This window comes from Micromesistius poutassou, assembly GCF_964030765.1.
Source record: "Micromesistius poutassou genome assembly, chromosome: 10".
In the NCBI taxonomy this organism is placed as follows: Eukaryota; Metazoa; Chordata; class Actinopteri; order Gadiformes; family Gadidae; genus Micromesistius; species Micromesistius poutassou.
Window position 1 is genome coordinate 17,446,851 of NC_140280.1, and position 17,850 is coordinate 17,464,700.

Here is a 17,850-nt window from a genome sequence, read left to right on the forward strand (position 1 = left end):
TATTGTTAGATCAAAAAGTGAGGGAAAGTGTGTGTGTGTGTGCGTGTGTGTGCGTGTGCGTGTGCGTGTGCGTGTGCGTGCGCGTGCGCGTGCGTGTGCGTGTGCGTGCGTGCGCGTGCGCGTGCGTGTGTGTGTGTGCGTGTGTGTGCGCGTGCGTGCGTGCGTGCGTGCGTGCGTGTGTGTGTGTGTGTGTACCCTTCCACCTTTTAAACCCCCTGGGCTCTCTTCCTTGTTTTTGTTTTTTGTTTTTCCAGGGAGGACGCGGAGGCCCCCAAGGCCAAGCTGGTGAACCCCAACTCCCTCTCCTCCTCCCGCTCCGGCAGCAGCTCCCGCTCCGCCACCTCCTCCACCCAGTCCATGGTGCACGGGGCCCCGCCTCCTCCGGCGCCGTCCCAGCAGCCCCGCGCCCAGCGGCCCTGCGTGCCCGCCGTGGCCGCCCTCCGGGAGGGGAAGGCCGGCCAGCCCCAACCCCCCCCGGCCTACCTCCAGCACCACCCCGGCCACACGCCCTGCCCCCCCCCCCCCGGCCACGCCTACGCCCCGGGCCCCGCCAGGACACCCGAGCCCCGGGCGGCGGCCGTGCCGGCGCTGACCCCGCCGCCGCCCTCCTCCTCCAACAACAACGCGGCCGGCTCCCACCCCGACCCCCGACCCAAGCCCGGGCCCAACCCCAAGCTCAGCCCCGCCAACCTGGCCCGCATGGGGGCCATGCCCGTCATGATCCCCGCCCAGTCCAAGGCCTTCCAGACTGTGTAGGACCTGGAAGACCCGACCAGGGGGGGGAGAGAGAGAGAGAGAGAGAGAGAGAGAGAGAGAGAGAGAGAGAGAGAGAGAGAGAGAGAGAGAGAGAGAGAGAGAGAGAGAGAGAGAGAGAGAGAGAGAGAGAGAGAGAGAGAGAGAGAGTCAGAGAGGGTGGGATAGAGAGTCAAAGAGAGCAAGACAGAGTAGAAGAGTCTCAGAAGGAGTTAGAGAGTAGGAGAGTCTGAGAGAGAGAAAGTGAGTGAGAGAGAGAGAGTAAGAGAGAGAGAGTGGGAGAGAGAGAAACGAAGAGAGGAAGAATTCAGAAGGTCAGGGCTGAGATCAACCCCAATTTACTTTGAGAGGGAGACGTCAATAACAATCTGCTTCTATTATCTACATTCATGCCTTGCCACCCTTTCAAAACTCGCCCCCACCCCCAACCGACACAGCCCCCCCCCCCCCCCCCCCAACCGTAGCGGGAATTACACTCAACGCTATTGGTTGGATTTTTGATTTCTCTCTTTGCGTAACACACACCCGCGGACACACACGCGCAGTTTAACAAGCAATGCGAGCCAACAACTCGCTTCATCGCCTCATTTCCTCGTTTGTCAATTGAGATAAAGTTTTTGTTTTGTAGCTCCATGGGCTGAGCTGGTTTAAAGGGAGGAGTGGGAGCATGGACCCAAAACAAAACAATGACTAACAGATGCTATCGCCGCTCCTCCTTTGCAGTGCTGGGACTATGGCCGACCATTGCTGCTTAATAGAAGCAGAGCAGTCGTCCATTCAGGCTGAACAAAGACACCTGGCTTAATATGCAGATATCATCTGACTGTCACTATCCTGTCCTCCATCTTCCTCTCGGTTGATTGAGTGTGTGTCTGTGTGTGTGTGTGTGTATGCGTGCGTGTGTTTGTGTGTGTGTGTTTGTGTATGTGTGTGTGCGTCTGTGCGTGTGTGTGCATGTGTGTATGTGTATGTGTCTGTGTGTGTGTGCACGCATGTGTGTGTGTACGTGCATGCGTACGTGTGTGTGTGTGTGTGTGTATGTGCGGGTGTGTGTGTATGCGTACATGCGTGCATATGTGTGTATGTGTGTGTGTCTTTGTATGTGCGTGTGTGTGTGTATGTGTGTGTGTGTGTGTGCTCGAGCTCACCATAGATGGTCCCCTGATTGTACAATGTAATGTTAATGAGCCCCAATTCATCTTCTATCAGCACATTTAAGCATCCACTGCGAGCATGGATGGATACAAGATGGTTTCCCGTGACTTGAGAACTGGGGAATTACCAGTGCTCATGTACAGATGTTCACGGTGAACCATGTCCTCCTCCTTTTTCTCTGTTTTCTAACCTTGTCATGACGGAAGGAGGATGGGTTTACTAGACTTTCAAGACTCACCCACCATTTCCTATTTCCTAAACAAAAGTAAAGAGTTTCCCAATCATTTTAATGTGCATGCATACACACACCACTGTCAAATACTTCAGAATTGTTAAGATTGTCAAAGTGTCTGATCAAATACCTTTCGAGAAAGTGCCACTTATCCATGGTCCAACCACTTTTATTTTACGTAACAGAGCATTTCTTTATATTCCAGAGTAACTTTAAGAATGTGAAGCTAGAATTAACATATTTAGTTGTGTAGTTTTATTTTTATTTTTAGAAGTAGGTCTTGAAAGTGGCTCATGGGAGAGCTCAACACAACACAGGCCTGAAGCATATCAGGCCAAACTAACGTCTTTCAACAGTGCCTTGTAAGACACATGGTAAACAAAACTCACCAGAGTTTCGGTTCGATCGAATGCATGCGTTTATGTGAACACAAGCAAATCAGGACAAACCCAAACCCAGCCAAACCCAGCCGTTCTCAGGTGGCACAGGATACTCATCAAGGACAACCAGGCTCTTCATGTTAAGAGCGCCCCCCCCGCCCCCATTTTACAGAACCGTAAGACACTGGCGCGCACCTGCTGAAGGAGTCGACTGCCACGCTGCACGCCTGACAGCAGGTTGTCTCCGCTCCCACGGGTCACGACGACCGGAGAATCAGTGAACAAGGTGATGAAACCTCCCCTTTGTTCTCGAATACGACTTCTATTTCCAACTAGCCATTAATGTATGGGTATGTACCTCTTCACACACACAACCCTGATTGCACAAACCTACTAATCAAACGCTATCCTCCTCCTCCTAGCTTCGCTTCAGAGAGAGAGGGAGGCAGGTTGTCATTGTGTTGATGATGCAGTGGAGGTGTGGGAGCTATAGGGCCAGGAAGTGTGCATAGCAATTAAGTGCATATGCATAGCAATTGAGGCTCCTTTCTGATTGTTGATGTTCCGGCTGTTTCCGAGGAGCTAGCGGTGAAGTGAACAGCAACAGGTGACTTTTAGTGGACTAACTCTTGACTCAAAACAGAAATTGAAGTGGAAATTGAAGTGATTGCATTTTTGTACATTTCAGAAGGATTGTGTTGTCAAAGGTAAATGGCAGACATGACACCCAGGGGGTGTAGTACGTCCAGCTTCTTGGTTCAAGGTTGCTTTCTGTATCTCGATTCTCAACAACTTTTTTCATCCAGAACTGTCATCTAACCAGTGCCATGCCAGTGGTCGTTTGCTGAAAGGGATGTGGTCATGGGGGTGAAAGCAACAAAAGATGCCTGTTGGGATACGTTGTCCAAGCTCTGTAGCTTCCAATCGCCCCACCCTCTGGCAGAATCAGTGACTGTCATGAAAACGTTTAATAACTGGGATTGGAATGTTCTTGAAGATACTGCCAGGGATTCCCCCAAGTCCTCTTTTCAGCAATTGGAACGTGGCCCTACGTAGTCACGTGAATTCCAGTAATTGGTCTTATTCCCCTATCTTGGCCTTCTTGGTTCAATCTTGGTCCTAAACGCTAGCTGGGTTGGGGAAATTACTGTGGAATTTCTCTTTCGGTTCCCCCTACTCAAGTCAGAACCGAGCACAACCAGTTGAGCTACGATGGCCGCTAAAGGGAAAAGTGCCGAACAGTTTCCTAAATAGCCAATGGCAATATTGGCTCTAGATAGCATGCAGCTTGACTGTGTGTGTACAGTTTGGAGAATGAAGTTGTGTGTAAAGAAGCCTATCATCGCTCTCCCAGGGGTGGCTACACAGTTTCCTTAATAACATTTTCCCCCAACCATGAAACAGCTCTCTTAAGACCTGTGATCTCTCTAGCCTGTTTCACACGTAGTAAATAGGTAACTGGATGGATTCACTGTTGCTTGAATGCTGGATCAAATTAACATTAAAATGCTGCAATCATTGCTCAACTCAGTCATAGGCTGCTTCTAGATTAAATGAGGGGAACGTAATGTTTGTTTATTTGCTTGCCTGGATCAATCGTTAAACCCTGTGAGTCAGGCGAGGGAGATGGAGAGATGGAGAGAAGTTTATTATATTCCCTGATTAAGCGAATATGATGTGTAATTGCCCGTACTGCAGCTGAAAGGCCAAGTGACTGATAAGGTTTAAATGAGTCAGGGGAGATCATTGAAATCTGAAATCTTTTCAGACCTGCGTTGCGGAAAACAGCCTGTAGGGGCAATATAACCGCATATTTCAATTTTTTTTCTTTTTAACTTTTAACTATTTTTAAGCAACCAAATTCCAAACTAAAGTCGACCCAGCACACCTTGTTTATCCATGGGGGATGACATCATTATGAGCTTATTTTCCACTAGAATAACATTTCACAGTCATTCACACAAAATTTAATTAATGAAAAGCTATTGTAGTCCAAGCAGAATACGTTGCTGGTAAACACGTCATACCACCTCCAGTAAACGAAAGTTATCAACTCTCCATTGATGCCTCCACAGTAAATAGGAACACTTTTGACTGTATGCGTCCGGTCAACGCAGGGAATGACTGCAGGTCCTTATGATAATATTGGAATGCAACATAAAGGTTAAGCAAAAACATGTAGGCCTACGTATGGAAAAAAAACCTGCAAAGCAGTCGAGTCATGATTATATGCATGTCACAGAAAAATTATATATAAGAAGTATTTTTTTGCCTCAAAACTTATATAAATGATATAGTAACAATGATATTATGAAATAACATGTAATGGTTATACAATGCAAACTGTAAATTCATCCATATTTTGATATTCAACTGATTATGGGTTTATTTTTTGTTTTTCAAGCGGTAGTATATGCGTAATACGCTCATGTCATCGCAATCTTGTGCAAAGGTCCCACGCAGGTCTCTTCATGCTGTCCCTGAAGGACCCTCTTCTTCATGTGCTTCCTTGTGCCCAACGATTGAAACATCGCCAGGCTTTTGTTTTGACTGGGGGAAAACCAAAAGACGCCATGTATATAAATCACCTATCCTGTTGAATATGTATATTTGTACAGTATCTACATTCATTTTTTGGTTTGTTTTCTAATAAAATCTTGTCGGCATCACCAATCTGCCTTCAGAGAGATTGTTTGTTGGGAGTAACCGATGGCAAGGGCGTACACAGTAGGACCCTATGCATAGCATCACACGGTAGCATGTGGACAAGAGGATCCACAGAATAAGACATAGTGGTTATGAAATGTGATCCCATATTAACAAGTATTACTGTATATCTGATTTAATCATTGATGAGGATGTAAATAAGCACAGATACATATAATATCAGGTCAAATGAATAGCAAACAGATAGACAGACAGACAGACACACAGACAGACAGACCGACAGATAGGTAAGTAGATAGATAGATAGATAGATTTTTTTTCATTTGATTGATTGATTGATTGATTGATAGAAATAACGAGTTTGTAGGCCTACTGAACTGATAAGGGATTTTTCTATGTATTTCTACGTTAGAGTAGATCTACGTTGCTGGTCTTCCTCTTATTATACATGGTTGTGTATAAATCATATTATAGTAGGCAGTAGAAGCCTATGGGTTTAGTGCTGCACTGCTGTCTCGCTACCAAATTGACCACCTGACCAGATTGACATTTTTACAGCTTTGGGGACAGAGATCTTGGCAACATCGAGTAGCCAGGCCCTGGTTTGATTAGAAGAGATGACATGGTTTATGGTTTATAGTCATTCATAGTGCTGAGGTGCATTGGCATTGATGACACACCGACAACAAGCTATAGCTTACCTGCTGGTATTCTTATACTCTCTAAGACCTACCAAGGCTTCGTTTAGATGCAGTTTCAGTTCAGTGAATGAGTTCAAGCCGATGCTGCTCTCTATTGGTGAGATTAAAACGGTGCAGTTCTCTTTTTCTCATCACAGCTCTACATCATACAGTCTGCGGTCCATCAGGATAACACTAGGAAATATATTTCCCTTGCAGTGTATAGTCTGTCACCAGGGGGCGTCTTTAACACTTATGTTACAGGTGTGTTGCTTCGGAAGATCACAACTTTTTTCGACACAGCTAGACAAACGCAATCGCTGCACTGAAAACGTTATTGGTATATCCTTTATAGTGGATTCATACATTTAGTTTTGATCCATTCGTGAAAAATAGAATCGCCCTACCATTAAGCAGGCAATTTGATCCAGCGCGTCGGACCTGTCCATACCTCAGCCAGCAAAAAGGTAATTGGAAACTTCTACAAGACCTGCTGAGTCTGGACCTTCAGTCTAGCAGCTTCAGATCGATTAATTGAGATGATTCAGAGACAAATATTGCATTTTCATGAATAGGCCTACTATCACATATCAGTTTACTCCTGGCAGTAAAAAAAATGGGGGGGGGGGAGGACTGCGATTCCTGTGGTATACTGATCTAGCCTTGAAGGGGCTGCGATCTGGACACGGTCGCAGTGCCAACGCAGTCAAACAAACCACTGCACCGTCCGCTGGCTTCAGGGCTGCAGCTGCAGCAGCATCAATAGCATCCCCTGCATCTGCAGTGGAGACAGGAAATTGGCAGAACACCGGCTTTTTTAGGCCTATGGGGCGTTACGCTGTCTTAAGCTGAATGGGCACATAACATCATGGTCGCAATGTTGTGCAGAGACCACCTCTCTATAAAAGGCAATGGGTTTTAATGCTTGTACTTCAATCATCGGGGTGAATGTTTGTAGGCCTATAGGGGGTTACTAAATAGTCGTATTTCCACTTCCTACCTAGGCTACAGGGTTTGAGGTTGCTGAAAAAAGAGCAGAGCAACTTTATGCCGCTGCTTGATCCTTCTAATCAACGTATCAGATGCTGAGGGTTCATTACATGGTTCTTAAGCGTGTAAATTAACGTTTTTACAGATCTGCACTACACTGCCCCCCTAGACTGGGCACTTAAACGTCTCGTCACGTCGCCTTGCGTCGAGCCGTAAGGAAACGTTCCGTGAGAGCTGCTACTGGCGCAGCAAAATGCTAAAGTAGACCACTTGACTGTTTTATGAATTGAAAGTATTCAGTGGTTGGTAGGCTACGTATGTTCAACCGTTTTAACACCTACTGATGTAGAATTGATTCAGGTCCACATTGAAGAGGTTGATGTTGATGTTACAGGAAGGCCTATACTGTAACCATATGAGAGCAGAAATGTGTTTTACACATGGAAATTGTATTAATAAACATGAAATAATAATGTTAAGAAAGGTATAACAGAGCAGAGATGTTTTGTGTATTTACTATTCGTTTTTTTCTTCTTATCATTAAGCAGCAAATAGGGCCCAAACATGTGCTCTGAGCAGAGATGAAGACAGATGTGGTGCAGTGTTGAGCAGTCTTCAGTGTACGAACGGTAAGGCCTGGAGGAGGAAAGGGCGGGGTCAGAACGCTGGCTGTGCTAACGAGGCAGCGTCAGAGCAGGTGTGGGAGAGAATAACCGACGCAGCACATGATGGACACCATAGAGAGGAACTGGGTCACTTGGAAAAGAGAAGGAGCCAGGAGAGGAGCGTCACTCGTGATGCAGGGAGAGGGGGGAGGGAGGGAGGGAGAGTTGCGAGGAAGGCAGAGAGGGAGGGAGGGGAGGGAGAGTTGAGGGGAAGGGAAGGCAGAGAGGGAGGGAGAGTTGAGAGGAAGGCAGAAAGGGAGGGAGAGTTGAGGGGAAGGTAGAGAGGGAGGGAGGGAGGGAGAGTTGAGGGGAAGGGAAGGCAGAGAGGGAGGGAGAGTTGAGAGGAAGGCAGAGAGGGAGGGAGTGGGAGAGGTAGGGAGGGAGAGTTGAGGGGAAGGTATAGCGAGGGAGGGAGGTGGGAGAGGGAGGGACGGGGAAGGGAGGGAGGTGAGATATTAAGAAGAAAGGTATGAAGTGGGGAAGAACGGAGAGAGGGAGTGGCCAGGGGAGAGGGAGGAGAGGGACAGGAGATAAGAAGGGGGGGAGGAGGTAGAAAGGGAAGTATGAGCTAGAGGGAGAGAGCTGTGGAAGAAAATGAGGCAAAAGGGTGTAAAGAGAGTAAGGAGAGGGGAAGGCAGGGGGGGATAGAAGGGGTGAGAAGAGAGGCAGGGAGGGAGGGAGCTTAATGAAGATGCAGGCTTGTGTGTGTGCAGCAGGTTTGGTTTTAATAAGCAGTAGAGGTGCCGCAGGTCCAGCAGGCAAAGGAAGGGAGGAGGAGGAGGAGGGAGATAAAAACCTGCACCACAACCCAATGAAACATTAGAACTCAACAGCCACACCAGCGGAGGGGAAAGGAGGTCCTGTGTTACGTGCGGGGTCGCCCCCCCCGGAAACCCACAGCATGACCCGTTCCCTCTGAGCATGCACGTCTCCATCTCGCTGTCCCGCATCGAGAGCTGCCGTTGGACCCCGGGAGCCGTCGGACCTCGGGGCGTCCCGCGCCGGGGGGGGGGGGTCGTCGCCAGGAGGAGACGTCGTCAGCGTCTCCGTGGCGGGGCGCCATGGTGCAGGGCTGCGGACGGGGCTGTCACGTGAGGATCTCCTCCCTGAGGAGGAGGCTGGCCTTCCACAGGGTCAGGTGAGGACCCGGGCTGCAGGACCCGGCAGCACTTTGACACTATAGCGCATGCACAGTGCAGACGACATCACTTCCTGTTGCTGTGAGTGGGTTGCGTTGCGTCCCGATCCCTAATTAGTTGGCGGTTTATTTATTGGTGAATTGACGTGCTTTAGGATGTCCAACGGTGTAAATGTATTGCTACATTATGTAACATACATATATGCATGGTATTGAGGTAATGGCCGGAAGTCACGCTTTTACTGTGTAGTTCAGATCATTTCAGGTTTAGTTTTGTAATTGACTATGCCACAAAGTTAATCTTAAGGTTTAAAGTGTAGTTGTTTGTATCAGTTTGGGCATCTCAAAGAAGGGGATGGTAGTTAAGGGGTAATGCAGTGAATGCATGTTTGTTTTGACACCGGTAAGAGCAGAACACACACACTTTATCAGGCTGATAATTATATATTTTGTTGTTGAGAAAGAATGAGAAGAATGAGAAACTGGATGATACAACACACAAACATGTATACACAAAGAATCAATGACTCGTTCCAGCAAATTCAGCAAGATTTAATAAAAAAACGGCACGTTTTAAGGAAGCCTGAGGTTACAACCCTTAGCCTACATCATTAAAAAATGCAAAAAGAGAGGTGAATGTCTATATGTGTCCACTCACACTATAAAATGCAGGACATGAATGTACCTTTCCCAAACTATTTCAAATAGACTGCAGTTTTACTGGACGATTTTCCGGTACGAAGAAACATTCTTTAGATTGCCTTTGGCGGCCTCTGCTGGTGATGTTATTTTGGCTTGCTCTCTGTAATGGCTTTACAGTTTGTCATTTATAGTTACATAGTTTGGACTAAAGAAAGTCTTTACCATCTGAAATCACGAGCTTCACTGGGAATAGAGCATGAATGTTGCCATGAAGCTGAAGGGGAAGAGGTTGATGATGATGCAGAAGATGATAATACACAAAAGGCAGCCTTGTGTCAAGATGACAACGAGGCTTGATGCATTTGAAATGGTTCTATATTTAAAACTCTCTCGTATGGAGTCCCCTCTGCCCAGAGTATTATTGATGCTGCTTTGTTCGTCTGGACCGAGGTGAGATGACCGGAGAGCCACACATGGATAGTCATGTTGTGTTCCCACACTTCTTTGCTTTGCGCCCTTGGCCATTACTGCCCTACTCAACATGTTTGTTGTTTTGTCGTCTCACGCTATTCTTGTTTTTCTCCCTCATTGGTTTCTTTGCGTCATGTTAGGTGTTGTGTGTGCCAACTGGGAATTTGAAATATCCTCTGAGGATTATAAAGAGTAAGAGTCTACCCTCTACTCGGGTCCAAGCGGGCAACTTCGAGTGAAAAATAATCTGACATACTTTACCTGGCTGGCTGGCTCTCTCTCTCTCTCTCTCTCTCTCTCTCTCTCTCTCTCTCTCTCTCTCTCTCTCTCTCTCTCTCTCTCTCTCTCTCTCTCTCTCTCTCTCTCTCTCTCTCTCTCTCCCTCTCTCATATATCTTGATTCTGCGAGTCAGTGGTCATTTGTTTTTGAAGCTCTCTAGCTGGAGCGAACAGCCCCCAGAGAATACCAAGGATGATTTAATTTATTGAACCTGTGTGTGTTTGTGCGCAGCGCACATGTGCATGCAAGCCTGTTTGTGTGTGTGTGTGTGTGTGTGTGTTCCAAAGAGGCTGCATGTAATGCGGGTAGATCTATTCAGAGGCCACAGGCACATTGTGTCCTCCCCGCTTGCAGCTTCCTGCCACCATCCGTCTCGTGTGAGCCCTGCAAAACACATCCCACATTGTTACGATCTCTCTTACATTACTGTACAACCTCACTTTGCATTACAAACACGTGTACACGAAGCTCCCCTAATCTCACTTGACAATTGAGCGATTAGCCGCCTCAGGCCTTCTGCAGGGGATCTCTTCCTGCTGGGACTCTGTGATTCCGGAGGGAGAACAGGTTAGGAGAGCAATTGGCAGCATGGGGGAAGGTAGACTCCACATCTGGGAGCTCATTGCAGCTTCCTACAGCCAAGATGCTCCATAGGCCGAGTCCCAGACTTCATCATTCAATTCGTAACCTTCTGGGGAAAAAGGAGCAGAACAGGGTTGTGTGAAGGTGGTCTGGGCATCCTTGCTGTCCGTCAGTCACTTCCACCAGAGGTTCCGCCAGCCAGTCTCCTGACAGAGCACCGTCCTCTATCCACCTGCAAGCCTGTCTTCACTATCAAGCACAAACAACGGCAGCACTCCAGTCCTTTAAATAACCGGATAGCAGGCCCAGCTGCCCGAAGGGGCAAAAAGGTGCAATGCCCTCTCATTTAGAATATTGTGCACCCTTTACTTGTATCCACATTTTCGATCACACAATCCGCCTCATCCGTCGTTCTCATCACGAATTCTGAGCGCTTCATTTACAAAACTCTTTTGGCCGCATGACGCATGCAAGTGTTTACAATAATTGTACCAGCTGAGAAAATGTTTTGTATAGAAGGCAGGGTCAAGGCGGTGTCAATTTGACTGTTGAGGTTTACTTTCAATGTTATGTACTACAACAACAAAAAACCTTCGCTGAGCAGCTGAGTGGAATATCAAATATTTTTGGCATTTCTGTCAAGAAGGGGATGAATGTTGTTTTATATGGTAGAATAGTCACCTGCTTTACATTACATCGATGAGGGTGGGCAGACCGTGACCATTCTCTGTCAGTATCATATGCAGAGTATTAGATCCCTTTTGTGGCAAGATATACATTGTGTGTAATTGTACTATTTTTATTAATACTACTATTATTATGCATGATGCTGCATGCCTTTGTGAAACTGATCACCTCCAAACCAAAGGAGTGTGTCTATAGAATAAATTCTGTATACATACAACATTAACAGCTGGGAAGTGCGGGTCACTTAAGGTGGCTACCTCCAGCTACCTCCAGCTCCAGCAGGTCCTCTATAAGATGGCAACGGTCCGTAGGACATTACTGTGTGTGTAGCCAAAACTAAGATCATTAAAACTGACTGCAATGGTGTATGGACTGTAGTCCCACTCACACAACAACACATGAAGTGGCCGGGACACATTTTCAGTAGGACTCAGGAGTGGCATTTCCAAGAGAGGGAAGAAAATCTATCATCAGCGGAGTGGCTCCAAACAACACTGGGTAATGGATTGGCCACAGAGCATCTGGAACACATCTCTTCTGACTGCTCCACCTGGCCACTGCTCGGCCGAGTTGGGTTACGGCTGGCTGAGGAGCGGAGGTGAACCGGGAACACGCACGACTACATCTGCACCCACTAGCCCTGTTCACACTTTCCGCGCCACAGACAAAATCTGTGGTTCCAAGAAAATTCCAAGACAATACAACCGCCAAATAACCAAAGCATTAAACTACCATCGGTTTCAATGGAAGACTGCAAAAGTGTGTGTGTGTGTGTGCACCTGTATGTGTGTGTTTTTGGATGCATGTGTCTGTGTCAAGTGTTGTGCCGCTTGCAGGCTCGTGTATGTCTGTGGGGGGGGTGGGCGTGTGTGTCTTCCAAATCTTTATTTATTTACAGATTTTGTTAATTTAAAATGCAAATGGAAGATTGCTTTGGTTTTACGGGTTGAGACAGAGATATATATGAATTAGCTTGTATGTAATGTGCTCTGGGTTTTCAGCTCCGACCATTGGTATTCATGTCAGCTTGCTTCAGATTTGGCTCACTTTGGATGTCAGGTTTCAGGTTCTCATTTAAAAGCGTAGCAAGTTTTTCTGGCTAAAGTAGTATATAATCAATAGTACTTGTGTGTGTGTGTGTGTGTGTGTGTGTGTGTGTGTGTGTGTGTGTGTGTGTGTGTGTGTGTGTGTGTGTGTGTGTGTGTGTGAACTATGGCTGAATCCTGTGGGGTGCTGAGACAGGAAACAGCATGGCTACCATTACATTGACTCCACAGCGGTGTAGCCGTAACAGGTCACCTTTCTCGTCTTGACCATGCTTCCATTTAGCACCATCCTGTTTTAGGTTTTACACACATGCTTTTATGCTTAAGGAATTTGATCATTGATGGCACCAATTTGGTGTGCAGCAGTCATTGCTGCTGTAAGTCAAACAAAACAATGTGTCAATGTGTCCTGAAGGACTATGTAGAAATGTATTCTGTGACCAGAACAGCAGAGGTTAAAGCAGGGGAACTCTAGCTCTATACTTGTAAACGATATACGATACATCAAATGTCACCCACACTGTGTGTGTGTGTGTGTGTGTGTGTGTGTGTGTGTGTGTGTGTGTGTGTGTGTGTGTGTGTGTGTGTGTGTGTGTGTGTGTGTGTGTGTGTGTGTGTGTGTGTGAGAGATAACTAAATGTCGCATCACACCACAATCTTTGTGTGTGCAGGTCTGTGTGTGCGCATGCATGTGTGTGTGCGTGTGCCAGAGCCTGATTTGATAATTCGGGGACAGACATATTTGAACACCGGGTGTCCCTCTACGTGCAGTGGCCCTGGCATCCGTTAGAGGTCTCCATGGTAACATCGCTATCCGTTTGTATAAGACAAGCCTCAGCTGCAATGCATGTTGGGCTTTGTGACTCAACACAAAAATTTATCCTACTGCTACGGGGAAATTAAGTGGGTCTTGACATGTTGTGGTCTTTTAGCCTAAATTATTATTAAAAAATATTTTAGGAGATACATATTTTGGTGAATTTTTGTATTGAGTATTCTCCCTTGCTCGTCTTACAAGCATGTAATGCCTTATCTACACACACACACACACACACACACACACACACACACACACACTCTAGAAGATTAGACAGCTGCTAGGATTGATTTACACATACACATGCACTCATGCACACTCACACACACACAAACACTAATCTCCTCAGAGCGGACAGTGTATATGGTTTGTACCACCATCGCCCCCACTAATAGTGAGTGAGATAGAGGGGTATTCAGTCGGACAGAGAGAGAGTTAGAGAACAAGCAGTGGTGTACTATTTGCAAGAGGAGGTGTTTGGGTGAACAGCAATAGAAGGACTATTGGATGGGAAAGATATAGAGCATGCTCAGTGTCTCTCTCCCTCTCTCTCTCCCTCTCTCTCTCTCTCTCTCTCTCTCTCTCTCTCTCTCCACCCCGGAAAGAGGCTCAGCTAGTGCGTTCATCTGCAGAGCAAGGACTCTGCTGCATATGAGAGAGGGAGCATGTGAGTGTTAGCTCTCTCTCTCTCTCTCTCTCTCTCTCTCTTAGCCGATGGAAACTGATCTGTGCACACCTAGACCTGCGCAAATGCCTCATGCATAGCCTACGTGCACACGACTCCCGGGACGGCGGCGGCAGCTGGACGGAGCCAGCCGACAGAAGTTTTTGAAGAGCTGAGCATCCCGGCATTGCAGTTCTTCCTCCTGATCCGGACTTGTCTGGCTGGAAGCTCTCTCACTTTCTCGCCTTTCTCGCTTTCTTTTACTCACTCACCCTTCTGCACTGGAGGGGGGGTAGACGTACACCTCCTCTGGCCCTCTCGATGGGCATCGCTTCCAGGCCCCGGGCACCTGTGTTTACCTCCCTTCCTCCTCTACCACCACCACCACCACCACCTCCACCCCAGCAACACCCACCATGCCCCCGACGGACGGGCTCGGTGAGCGGGGGAAACCTGGCTAAGCACGCGGGGAAACTCTTCCTTCACCAATGAAAGGCTTCAAACTCGCCTGGTAAGGCTGCTGTGTCCCGTGCACACACACACACACACACACACACACACACCCAGTATTGCACATATGCACACATGGGATGCACGTGCCACGTACACACATATAAACACACACAGGGACAAAACCCACCCCCCACTCCATCCGTCCATGCCATCTGCTCCCCCCCCCCACACCCCTCCATCACCATCCATCTCTCCATGTCCAAGCCTGAAGACATCCCCCCCCCAACCTAGTTCAACAACCTAAGCATGATTTTATTTCCCCGTCCGTTTTGCCCGGCTTAGAAACTCGTCCCCCAAATGCACGCATGCAGATCATTCATTTTGTTTTGTACTACTTTTTTGCCTGCATTACCACTACTTACAACAATGTGTCCATCGCTAGTCCATATTCAGTAACTCTAGCGTGGCGTTGGCACATGGGGATGGACATGTGCAGCAAACCTGCTGGCTTTGCATGTATGAGCTTCAAGCCTTGTTTTGCTTTGTGTCACCAACGGTTAGTTTAGGTTAGGTTAGACTAGGTGAAGTTAGGCTAGGCTAGGCCAGTCTATGCAGGGTTGCGTAACATTCACAATCCTGTGTACAAACAATGCTCTTGTTTGCTGTAAAACGTGATATTTCTATTTTCCACCATGTGTTCCGTCACCTCCACCCAAAATGAACCTGCTTGAGTTGAGAGAACCCATTTCTTTATGTGGAAACACATATAATGAATTTACATGTTAATTATCAGGAAACCTTCCCTTTACATGACTGTTAAGCTAATTCACCTTGAGTAATGGCACAATCTCAAGCAAATGTAATCCAGTGAGCTAAAGTAGCTAGTACGCTTAAACCATAATTGACACAAAAGACAGAAACAGACATAATTGTGGAGCACAGTTCCTTCAAGACAGGCAAAAGAGAATAAACATGATAGAATCAATTTGGATCACAGTATAATGAGGGAAATAAGCAGGGAAGTAACCAAGGGTCAAACATCAAGATAGATATCATATCTGGCAACTGCCCCTGGAGACAAAATTAAGACCTTGTGTGTGTAACCCCATATCCGGCTGAGGTGGCAAGAGGAATCTGGTAACATAAGCTTAGAATGTGTGTGCAGTTTGTGCATGTGTATGCGCTTGCATGCTTGTATATATGCGTATGCCTGTGTGTGTGTGTGTGTGTGTGTGTGTGTGTGTGTAGTTGTGTTTGTGCGTGTGTGCGCCTGCATGTGCGTGTGTGCAGCTGTGTGTGTGTGTGTAGTTGTGTTTGTGTGTCTGCACCTGAATGTGCATGTGTGTGCCTGCATGTATGTGTGTGTGTGTGTGTGTGTGTGTCTGTGCCGTGTGCAGGCCCAAGCGTGCGTGTGCGTGTGTGTGTGGGTGTGCGTGCATTGCAAAGCAGGGCTGAGGACAAGTGCAGCGCTGCTCTCTCATTAAGCGAGCGTCCGTCGGGGCAGCTGCTCCGCGTGACACCTAGGCTGCTCCCCAATTAGCCGACTGCGGAGGGCGCAGAGCTCAGGACAATGTGCATATTAAAAGCAATGTCCAGTGGGCATCCCTCCCCGCTGGCCCAGGCAGGAGACGTTAAAGCGGGCACTCCAAATAACACACAGTGGCTATGGGTGGGGTGGGGGCTTTGATTATGCAGACACTTTGATTCATCCAGAAGCCTGATGCACGCTCCTTGGTTTTGACGTGGAAAAGAGAGTTGAGAAGCAGCACAGATTTACACCGCCGATAAATTAAAAAAAAAGGGTTCGCGACAGAAGATTTTGTTTCTGTGTTTCTGTCTGTATGATTGTTTTTTCATAATCGTGTTAAAAAAAACAACAGATAGTATCACGTTGCAGTCTCCTGTGAAAGGAGGACTGTTTTCGTTGTTGCTATTACTGTTGTAATTATCTATAAGTCATTGATGATTGTCTTGGAAGAAATATAGTCTTCTGAAACAATGTGCACTGATCATGAATGCTAAATGCTTTTATTTTTTATCTCCAACAAATGACACTGGACAAAGCTTTCAGGGTCTGAGAACACATCTATCTGCAGCCCTGTTGTAAGCCCTTCAATCTGATGCACTCCGTTTAATTCTCCCGCTGCCCTCCCAGCCTATTGACGGGGGAGCACAACCACCTCACTGCCTCATCATCTCTGCTGGTGGTGCATTCCCCACCCCATTGGCTGCATCCCAGAGAGCTTAGCACTGAGGCGTGCCCTGATTGGTTTGCCATCCTGGCTCGGGAGGCAGTGATTGGCTGCCACTGTCTCAGGCCACATCATTAGGAGTGTTTCCCTGTGGGATGTAAAGGGAGGGAGGGGGAAGGTAGAATTGAGGTGAATCTGGGTTATTCAACGGAATGAGAGCCTTTCGGCTCTCATATCTCCCCTGTGTGTGTGTGTGTGTGTGTGTGTGTGTGTGTGTGTGTGTGAGAGAGTGTGTGTGTTTTTGTAAGACCTAAGGCACAGTGTAGCACAGTGTTGATTCTAAGGTCACCAAGAGGTCAACCTCTCTCTCTCTATCACTGTCTCGCTCTTTCTCTCTCCCGCTCCCATATTCTCCCTCATTATCTCTCTCTCTTTCTCTCTCTCATATTCTTCCTCTGATATTCTCTTTCTCCCATTGTCTCTCTCTCAGTTCTCTCTCTCATATTCTCTCTGTCTCTCTCTCTCTCTCTGAACACAATCATGTGTTTTGCATGGAGGGTGAGTATCCAGTCTGAGGGCAAACCAGCGCAGCTCACACTGGTTGGAGAGGAACACCAACAACAGGACCGGTCTGTTCTGTCCTCAGGTGGTTTGTCCACATGTGGGAGCCTCGGCTGTTCCGGGACCTCTCAGGTCCTCCTCCTCTTCTCTGTCCCTGATTACCTTTCCCTCTCAGAGACCGTTGATAACAAATCAATGGAGAGCGCCTCGCTATTTTTAGTCACCATCAATACGCCCACAAAAAATGAAAAAATGTGTAATGAAGATCAAAGGGGAGAACGCTTTTTGAGGTCTTGCTTGGAGAATGTCTATAAATATATGATATATGTATATATATATATATATATATATATATATATATATATATAACCGCTGGCAAGCCAAAGTGTTCATTCCGAGTCAATGAAAGGCTAGAGATCAGTCATATTCCTCTCAAAAATCCCATAGATCCTCACTCAGAGAGGATTCAATTATGTATATCAAAAAATAATGTAAATAACCTTTTCAATTATTATCGATCTGAGGCATATTTCTCTCTCACGCTCTTTCCCTCTCTCTTACAATAGATATATTTTTGACAGATATTGATATATTGACTGTGTGTGTGTGTGTGTGTGTGTGTTTAAGGGGGTGTGGCACAGACCATGGTGTGATGGTGAGGGTTAACTGACGTCTACAGCCTCCATTCATAAAGGCAATGAATACGTAATGAGGGGGGAGTGGCCAGACCAACCCCTCCCCTCCCCTCTCTCTCTATCTCACACATACATATTATCTCTCTCTCTCTCTCCTTTTC

The 17,850-nt window shown here is 47.0% G+C and overlaps 2 protein-coding genes across 2 annotated transcripts in view; both read left to right on the forward strand.

The window, feature by feature from the left end:
* Window positions 1–756, forward strand: part of LOC311354896 (CXADR-like membrane protein) — a gene marked incomplete at both ends in the record, with an annotated part of 51,478 nt that extends 50,722 nt beyond the window's left edge. Inside the window, one exon of the mRNA XM_084474766.1 lies at window positions 255–756. Within this exon, the coding sequence (XP_084330892.1) occupies window positions 255–756 (502 nt within the window). The remainder of the gene's footprint in view (window positions 1–254) is intronic.
* A 7,827-nt stretch (window positions 757–8,583) lies between these two features.
* The window catches only part of LOC311354459 (protein Aster-B-like), a gene marked incomplete at its 5' end in the record, with an annotated part of 31,224 nt that continues 21,957 nt past the window's right edge, over window positions 8,584–17,850 (forward strand). The window contains one exon of the mRNA XM_084474259.1: window positions 8,584–8,660. Within this exon, the coding sequence (XP_084330385.1) occupies window positions 8,584–8,660 (77 nt within the window). The remainder of the gene's footprint in view (window positions 8,661–17,850) is intronic.